Source organism: Tupaia chinensis, unplaced genomic scaffold (genome assembly GCF_000334495.1).
Source record: "Tupaia chinensis unplaced genomic scaffold, TupChi_1.0 Scaffold147003_1, whole genome shotgun sequence".
NCBI lineage: Eukaryota > Metazoa > Chordata > Mammalia > Scandentia > Tupaiidae > Tupaia > Tupaia belangeri.
Window position 1 is genome coordinate 993,039 of NW_006206856.1, and position 8,948 is coordinate 1,001,986.

The 8,948-nt window shown below is 57.2% G+C and overlaps 1 protein-coding gene across 2 annotated transcripts in view; it reads right to left on the reverse strand.

Moving 5' to 3' along the window:
• The window catches only part of ITIH3 (inter-alpha-trypsin inhibitor heavy chain 3), a 13,843-nt gene extending 6,037 nt beyond the window's left edge, over positions 1-7,806 (reverse strand). Inside the window, exons 1-12 of one of the 2 annotated variants that reach the window (XM_027768607.1) lie at positions 7,682-7,806; positions 7,001-7,048; positions 5,664-5,830; positions 5,468-5,572; positions 4,855-5,017; positions 4,075-4,188; positions 3,018-3,143; positions 2,598-2,714; positions 2,256-2,424; positions 1,420-1,545; positions 976-1,157; positions 68-253 (exon numbers count right to left, since the gene is read on the reverse strand). In XM_027768607.1, the coding sequence (XP_027624408.1) occupies positions 68-253; positions 976-1,157; positions 1,420-1,545; positions 2,256-2,424; positions 2,598-2,714; positions 3,018-3,143; positions 4,075-4,188; positions 4,855-5,017; positions 5,468-5,572; positions 5,664-5,830; positions 7,001-7,048; positions 7,682-7,774 (1,596 nt within the window). In that variant the 5' untranslated portion in view covers positions 7,775-7,806. The remainder of the gene's footprint in view (positions 1-67; positions 254-975; positions 1,158-1,419; positions 1,546-2,255; positions 2,425-2,597; positions 2,715-3,017; positions 3,144-4,074; positions 4,189-4,854; positions 5,018-5,467; positions 5,573-5,663; positions 5,831-7,000; positions 7,049-7,681) is intronic. The other variant, XM_006169303.3, reaches the window with a different exon arrangement.
• Between the last annotated feature and the right edge of the window lie 1,142 nt (positions 7,807-8,948).

The window sequence follows — 8,948 nt, forward strand, 5'->3', positions numbered from 1 at the left end:
AGCAGAACCCCCCCCCCCCCCCCCCCCCCACACACACACACACACGCTTCAGCCCCGGCCCACTCACCCCCTGGCCCTTCACGTCCGCCTTAAAGCTGTTCATCTCCTCATCCAGCAGGCGCCCGGCCACCACGATCTCGGAGCCATCGTAGAAGTGCTGGTAAGTGTTCTGGGTGAGGTCGAGGATGGCGTTCTCAGGGTACTGCACCTCCACGTCCATCAGCAGGGGGTTAGCCACCTCCTCGTAGAAACCCTGGAGGCCAGATCAGGACGATCATCTCGGGCCCCTGGGCGGAGAGGCCCGGGGTGGGATGGCGGGCTCCCCCAATACTGCAGTGCGATGCTGAGCCCCCAGGGCTGCGCCAGTCCTGGCTCCTGAGTTTCACCTCCACGGGGCCCTGACTCCGCCCTTCTATCTGTTGGAGCCCTGCCTATCCCCTCAGGCAGAGACTAGAAAGAAGGAAAGCAACCAGAACTCTTGGCACATAAAATACTTGTAATTAGTAGTTGGTATACTGGCTATGTCGCTGGACTCCCATGCAGTAGACCGCAGTTTGAGTCCTGGACCCGGTGGCTTAAACTCACACCAGGCGTGTGTGCGTGCGTGCCCAAGATCCCTAGAGGAGAATGGAGGAGAAGGGATTGCGGCGTGGTCATTCCCACCCCGGGGGGGGGGATTTCTTGCTTTCTGTCTCTCTCTCTCTGTCTCTCTCTCTCTGTCTCTCTGGCGTGTTCACGCGCCCTACGGCAAAAACCTCTCAAAAATGCATATTTAATTGGATGTCTATATTTGATCTAGCAGTCCCATGGAGGAAGCCCAGGGACAAAATTAGGAACATCATTGATGGGTAAGAGATAGCCAGAGGTTGACTTCAACCCCAGAGGAAGCCCTTCCTAATGACCTAAACTGTCCCACCATGAAACAGCTGCCTGAGTAGTGGGCGCCTTCCTGCAAGCACGCAAGAGAAGGCATACCTGCAACTGCAGACTGGCATCGGAGTCTTCGTAGATGCGCCGGGCAAGCCCGTGGTTCTGCAGGGCCATAGTCTCCAGGAAGTTATAATTCAGGTTGTTGCCGAAGCCCAGGTTATACAAGGGGAACTTGCCCCCAATGGCGTTCCGCACATTCTCTTGGATCTTTTCAGGTCTGCTCTCACCTGTGGGAGAAGGGGGCACCCGTGCTCCAGCCACAGCCCTGAGAGCTGTCTGGACCAGCTCTGTCCCAGGAGACCTGAGTCCTGCATGAGCAGAGCCAGTAGAGTCATGGCCTGGGGCCCTTGTCAGGGGAGAGGGTGCAGAGCCCTGACAGAGGGTGGGGACCCCGGAGAGAAGTGCCCCAACCTGGCAGTGAGCCAGCTACACAGCCAGGAGCAGCAGCCGGGCACTGGGCTCCGGGTCACAGCCACACCTGCCCCTCACCTGTATTGGCGTCCCCATCAGTTAGCATGATGACGATGGAGGTGCTCCTCTCTGGGACCCTGTGCTCTTTCCGGGCCTCGTTCAGCACGGTGATACCCGTCAGCAGCCCGTCGTTGATGTTGGTCACTAGGATGGACAGAGAGGCATCACCGTGGACGGCGTCCTCAGGGCGCTGTGGTACAAGAACACTGGAGCGGAGGAGGTGAGGTGGCAGGCCCTGCCCTGCACCCATGTGACCTGCTCCCAGTCCAGGCAGTGTCGGTATAGCCTGGCTCAGTGAGGCAGTGCACGAGCCAATGGGTGACCTGGGACGTCAGGTGGGGACGGAAGGGCTGCCAGCGGGGAGGAAGCAGGGGCAGCTGGAGAAGCAATTTGAGAGACAGATGGACTCCCAGTCCCTCCTGCTGCCTAAGGGATACAGTATGGGTATTTCTGATTTTCTTTTTTTTTTTTAAATAATTATTTCATTTTTAATTTTATTTATTTGTTAAAGAATTATTTATTGATTGATTTCCATTTGTTGTTATTATTTTTAGTTTTATCAGACAAAGATGGAGAGAGAGAGAAAAAGGGAGAAATCAAGTCACCAAGTCTGGGACTCGAACCACAGTTGGCCATGTGGGACTCCAGTGCCTTTAACCACCACACCACCTGCTGGACCCTTTATTTATTTATTTTAATTTGACCAGAGAGGGACAGAGTGAGAGAGAGGGAGAGAGAGGGAGAGAGAGAAAGTGAAAGCAAGCCGCCAGGTCCAGGACTCGAACCATGGCCAACCATGTGGGAGTCCAGTGCCCTTAACCACCATGCCACCTGGCAGCCCTCCCCCCTCTTACTTCCATCAACACCAATCTTCCTCACAAATGCCCTGGCCTCCTGGAGGTTCTCGGGAGTGGCTTGGACTAAGTGGTCCTTCCAGGTGGTCACGCCACCACTGAACAGGATGAAGTTCAGGTAGTCATCCTCTTTCACATCATCCAGGATCTTCAGAAGCGCTTCCCTGGTCTGGGGAAGGGAGAGACAGCAATGCCGAAGGCGCGTCCCAGGCTGGCAGATGCTTCGCGCCTCTGTCGTCCTTCTCCTTTCCTTCTTTTTCCCCCAGGAATATCATCTTTTCCCACGTTGAGACCAGTCTCCCCCTCCCGTCCCCAGCGCTGCGCTCGAGCGAGGGAGGGTACCTGCTGTATTTTCCGACCGGACATGGAACCGCTGATATCAATCACGAAGACCACGTTCTTGGGCACCACCGGGAGGCCTTGAGGCGCGAAGAAGTGCACGAAGTAGCCATTGACTATCTGAAGGGACGGGAGAGGGGCGGAGACCAATGTTCCTTTACCAACACCACGCTGCCTGGCGCTCTCAGGGAGAAGCCAGGCATCTACCACCCCAAGTAAAGGCGGTTCCCCTCCGCCCGCCAGGGGCTGCTGGCAAAAGCTCTGGGGCCTTGACTGTCCCAGGTCACAAGATAAATAGCCTTGGGCTGTGGGTCCAGGTTGGTGGCACAGACGTGGCTGGCGGCGGTTCGTGGGTCCAGGTTGGTGGCACAGACGTGGCTGCAGCCGTTCCCACCGTGAGGGCGAACCGACCGGCCCAGGTACCTGCACGTTGGCGGGAGACTCTCGGTTCACGTCGTAGGTGATGGTGAAGTCCCCATTGAGGAGCGAGTCTGTGCAGGTTGGGCATGAACGCTGTTGGTCTAAGCTGGGCTTGAAGGACACATGACCCTGAGGGAGGGAGATGGAGAGTGTTGCTCCCTTCAGACAGGGCCTGACCAAAGAGCCCTGGGGTGCAAAGGCGCAGCCCTCACAGGCGAGAGCCCTTGGGGCAGGGGCTGGCAAGAGCGGGAGGCCTGGGCAGCCCTGCCTGCCACCTCCAGACCCAGAGGACGCTGCTGCTCTGTGCTCTGGTCCTTCCGGGCACCTCTCTCCCCTTGGAGATCAGGGGTTCCTGGGAGGATGTGAGCCTTGTAGGAGACTGCCTTTTCTCTCTCCCCTGTCACTGTCCTCACTTGGAAGCTACTTAGGAAAGGGAGTTTTGCACCATAAAAGCTTCTTGGAGGGTGTTTTTGCATGCTGGAGTGTTTGTGCCAAGAGAGAGGGGAGAGGAAGGGGAATGGGATTGGGGGTACACCAGCCAACAGCCCCGGACGTGCACTCCCCGGCCTTGCCCTGGAGTCCTGAATGGCTGAGATTTGTCGTTTGTACACCGCTCATGCCGGCAATGGCCCTGGAGTAGCTGGGGTCTTGGGGACGGGGGTGCTAAGGGGGAAGCCCTCTTTAACTTTTCACCCTGCAATGTGGAGTCAGGAGATCTAAATAGCTTCTTCTGGCCTCAGTGTCCTAATCTGTAGACAGGGACAATGACCCCTGCCTTGTCCACTTCCCAAGGTGGAATGGGACCAGGCTTTATCATATTCCCCTGTTCCCCTCGGTGTCGTTGAGGCCCTAATTCCTCTGGCAGGTCATTGTCAGCAACCCCTGCCTCCAGCATCCTCATTTCTGACCCAAGTGGCCAGGGAGGAGGGGATGGCTGCAGGTCAATCTCCCCCTACCCAGCAGACACGCTCGCATCCGCCGCACCCGGCCAGACATGACCTGTTGGGGTCAGTGTCCCTGCCCCTCCCTGCCCCTGTAGCTTGAGAGGCGTCTACACCACCTTTTTCCCTGAGAAGGACTTGGTGAGGGCACTGCCCAGGAGGTCATTGGTGATGAACGAGGCCTGGGCATCCAGCATGCTGAGACCCTGGGGCTCGAAGATGTCCACTTCGATCTGTAATGGCCGAAGGAAAGACGTGTCGTTTGGGGCATTGGGAAGCTGGCCCGTAGGACAAGCCAAGGGGAGTGAGACAAGGATGCAAGGACCCGTTAGGACAGGATCACAGGCTGGAGCCAGCAGGTGACATGGTGGTTGAGGTGCCGGACTCCCACATGGCTGACTACAGTTCAAGTCCTGAGCCTGGTGGCCTGCTTTCTCACTGGGGGTATTGTCATGTCAACATGTCACGACTCTCTGTCTCTCAGAGTACACCTGCCCTATAGCAAACTTAAAAAATAATCGTTATAAATAAATAAATAATGTTAAAAAAAAAAAATCACAGGCCAAGCCTGCTATCTCCCACCAGGAAAATGACCCTGGGGACTTGCAGAAGGGGACTTTGATCCTAGAGCATTGTTTTAGCTGCCACATGGTGTCCCAGCTCCACTTCTGAAGCAGTGCCCTTGCCTTTCAGCTCCCATGCAGGTGAAAAGCCACCACTGAATCTGGATCTGACAGGTCCAGCCCAGCCTCCTCCCCGCCACCCCCAGGCACTGTGGCCAGAACCACTGTGATCCCTCCTCAGCCACGGCTTGGACCAGGACTTCTATCACCTCAAGCCTGCTCTGAGCTCCAGTCCGTGGCCCTTCCCCACGGGCCCCTGCAGGAGCGCGAGGTTACCTCGAAGTCTCTGACCAGCTGCTTGGGCTGCACCTTGAGGTACATCTCGTACTTGCCCTGGCGTCTCTTCAGCAGCTCCTCGTACGTGAGCTCAAACGTGACCTTGCTGCCCGCAGCCACGTTCACTGACACCGTGAATTTCTCCAGCTTCCTCCCGGAGGCCCTGAATGGGGAGAAACCGTGATGCCCCAAAGACTGCATGGACCCACCCTTCCTCAGCCCCAGGTTCAGGTCCTAGCCCCTTGTCTAGGGAGACTCCTAACCATTCCTTTTAAAAAATTTATTTTATTTTATTTTATTTATTTACTATTATACTTCAATTTGACCAGAGAGAGAAAGAGAAGGAAAGTGAGAAAGCAAGCCAGCAGGTCCAGGACTTGAACCACAGTTGGCCAGATGAGAGTCCAGTACTTTAACCACCAGGTCACCTGCCGGCCCCTTGCTAACCATTCTGAGCCTCAGTTGCCTTAGCTTTAACTGTGCCTTATGTGGGATAATGTAAAAACTGTGGGCATGGTTTGCTATACCGGGAACAACTGGGATTGCAGTTTGCACCTCAGAAGGCCCTTGCAAGCCCAGGCAGTCTCCCCAGGGCCTGCAGGCCCACACTTACTTGACCAAGCCGGCTGTCTTGCCCTGCGACACTGCCTTTTCATACTGCTTCTTGGCCACCTCCTTCTCCTTGATGTTCCCAGGGTAGGTAACGCCGTCGATGGTCCTGTGGGGAAGGAGCATTTGGGGGTCGAGGGGTGGTCAAAGTAGGCCAGGCTCCCGCCCTGAGCCCAGCCAGCAGCCGTGATGGCACCCACAAGGTGAAGTTGGTGATGAAGGCCGTCTTGGGCAGATCCACGTCAAAGAAAACCTCCTGGGCATTCTCTGCACGGTTGACAGCCCTGGTGGTGACGACATTGTGAGCAAAGCGGGAGGTCACCTTGCAGGTGATTTTGGTACTGTAGACCTCGATGCCATTGACCGCCTGTGGGAGAGGTGCATGGGGTCAGCCAGGTGCCCGCCAGACCACAGCCCCCGGAGAGAAGCTCTTCAGTCTGGCCCCTTCTGTTCTAAAGTGGCAGGTTCTGAGGGGCCTGGTGAGCCCCTCCACACTCCCAGTCACCCACATGGGAAACCTAGCAGGTGTCCCTGGTCCCCACGTTCTATCGGTCACCATTGTTCTGGTGGTGCCTCTGCCTTCCTTTTTCTGTTTTTTAGAGAGTTTTATTGTTGTTGTTGTCATAGTGTGCATGTGCTCGCCCAGAAAGACAGAGACAGAAAGTGAGAAGTCATCTCCCGGGGGGATGGCCACGCCACAATCTCTTCTCCGTTTTCTTCTTGGAATCTTAGGCATGCACACACACATGTCTGGTGTGAGTTTTAAGCTGCTGGGTCTGGGACTCGAACCGCGGTTGACCACATGGGAGTCCAGCAATGTAACCATTATGCCATGCACTGGCCCTGCTGACTCTGCCTTGGAACGCTGTCATCTGTTTACACGCAGCGGTAGCCAGTGAGGTCTTGTATAAACCCAAGTCCAATCCCAGTCTTCTCGAGCCTCCTATCACCCTCAGGACTGTCTTCCCAGCCACCCCAAGGTCCTCCAGGAGATTCCTGCCTTCTCTGCTAATCCCAGCTCCAGGGGACCCCTGCCCCTCACTCTTCTGCTCACCTTCCACACCTTACATATGCACACACGCACGAGCACACACCTACACACCCCAGCCTGCCTCCTGTGTACTTCAGTGAGCAGTTTCTGTCTCCCAAACAGGCACCTAGCTCCTGCCAAGGTGAGTCCCCAGGCTCTTTCCAATGGGGTGACAGACTGAGGGTGGCTCTAGGGGACATCTGGGTTCCAGAAATAGGAAGGTGCTCTCTGAGGGTGTGACAGGGGCCCCTTCCCGTTCCAGGCATTCCCAGCCCTACGCACAGTACTTGGCAAGTGTTTGTGGGCGGGCGGGGGCCCCTGGTCTGTGCCCCTGAGGTCGGAGGACTGTGGCTCTGTGGCACTCTTTCTCAATGGGTTGCACCCTGCCAGGTTCTGTAAGCGGGGGGCCATAAGCTTTGCCGCTTGGGGGGGTGTCTTGCTATTTGGGCCCACACCTTCAGTCATTGGTCAGCCAGCTCTATCCCGCCTGCCCCATCTAGCCCTGACCTGGTAAACCTTTGTGAAAGTACTCACCCCTTCCGGGAGGCTCCGTTTCTGCAAAAACAGACAAACAGAGGGTGAGGGGGTCAGGCCAAGGGCAAGGCCACCAAGGCCTGGGAGCAGGCTCTGGGCTGAGGCCAGCGTTCAGCGGTGTCTATCCACCCCACACGCACCTAAGGGGGCCTCAGACACGGGACCCTCCCAGAGCTGCAGGTTGGAGATGGGGAAACAGGTCTCAGACGAGAAGGTCTCCAGGTTACCCAGGAGAGCGGGACAGGGAGAAGGGAACCCAGAGTTCTCTCTGAGCCCTAATCCCCAACCCACTCTGTCTTTTCATGGCCTGCTGCCCTGCAGCCTCCTCCCAGAACCACCCTGAGCCAGGCTCCCTCATGTTTTGCAAAGGTCTCTGCACTGGTCTAAGAACTGGACCTTCGTGGCCCCTTGGAAAGTCAGCAGTTTGGAGCGCACTGCTCAGTTGACAGACACAGAAACTGAGGCCCAGGGTTAGACAGCAAGTTAGTTCAGGCCTCGCTCGGAGTCCATTTTTCCCAGTGACAGCTCTGTCCCCAGAAGCTGCATGTCTGGCCCTCTGCCTCCTGGCTAGCCCACGTAGAGGGCTTCCCCAGCATGGCACCTTCTGCCCGTTTGGTACCCAAGCCTGAGGCGGGGAAGAGGCACCAGACTCACCTCGAGTAGTCGGTAGGGGCTTCTTGGGAAGCCAGAGGCTGCCAAGCCAGAGAGCAGAGCCAAGACGAGGCAAGGCCACCGAGCAGTTGCCATTGCTGTGCACACAAGCCTGGCACGCACTCCTTATAAAGCGAGCCTGCTGTTTTCCGAGCGGGGTCAGTGGCCTGCAGCCTAGAATGGGAGGCACCGGGCTGGGAAGCTCTTCCAGGAAGTTGGGTGTGGGCGGGGTAAGTGTCTGTTTGAAGAGGGCCTGAGGGTATTGTCATGTCAACAGTGTGAGGCTTTACACTCCCAACAGATGGACAGACAGGGGACATGGAGAGCCCTTGGGACTGCACAAGCCACATGCCGGCAGGTGGGCCCTGGGACTCCCCAGTAAGGGTGATGGACAGGCTGTGGAGCTGCATTTGAAGTAGGTGCGTCTCAGCATCGTTGCCTCCTGGCCTCGCCGCTGACACCTGGATTGCAGCCCCTTCCTTCTCAAGGCAGCCAGGGTACAAAACCAGACTGCCATCCTCTGGCCTGGAACACCTCTGTCCCTTTCTGCGGCTCCCCGGGTCCCAAGGAAAGGACAAGCCCCAAGTCCGGCGGCCTAGCTCTCTCGTGATCTGTCTCCAACTTGCCTTTCTGAACCTGGCCCGGCACGCCCACCCCTTCTCTGCATTGTATCCCCCATGTCCCAGCCTGCTCATCCCTGGTCCCCTACAGGACCATAGGACAGCCTCACTCCAGGCCCTGAGCTCCCTGAGGGCCTGCTGGTCATGCTCAGATGTGAGGTCTGAGTGCTCACGTCTAACTGCCCCCTCTGAACCCAGCGCTCCTGGAGGGGATCCCAGGGCCCAGCCAGGGATTAACTGCCCTCAGCCTCTAGGGGTGTCATTCCCCGAAAAGTCTATGTGCATCTGGAGCTCTAGTTCCAGGATGACAGGGCTTCAGAGGAAGAACCTGGTCCCTCCCAATGGGGACAGGGCCCTTCTGAGCCACCCCAGGGCCCCACCAGTCCCCAGTCCCTGTGAGGACTGCAGTCCATGCCCGCATACTCATGGCTTCTCAGACAAAACTGACCCAGGGACTCCCACTCAGCCCACTCCCGAACAGATGAAGAGGACAAGGACGCCGGCCCAGGCCAGCCACAGGTGGATTGCACCCCGGCCATGGCTGGGAGCTGTGGGCCTGGCTGTGGGATATGCAGACAGTTGGTGCCTGGGAACAAGAAGCAGAGAGGAGGCAGGAAGCAGGAATCATGAAGCAGAGGGAGACGCTGGAA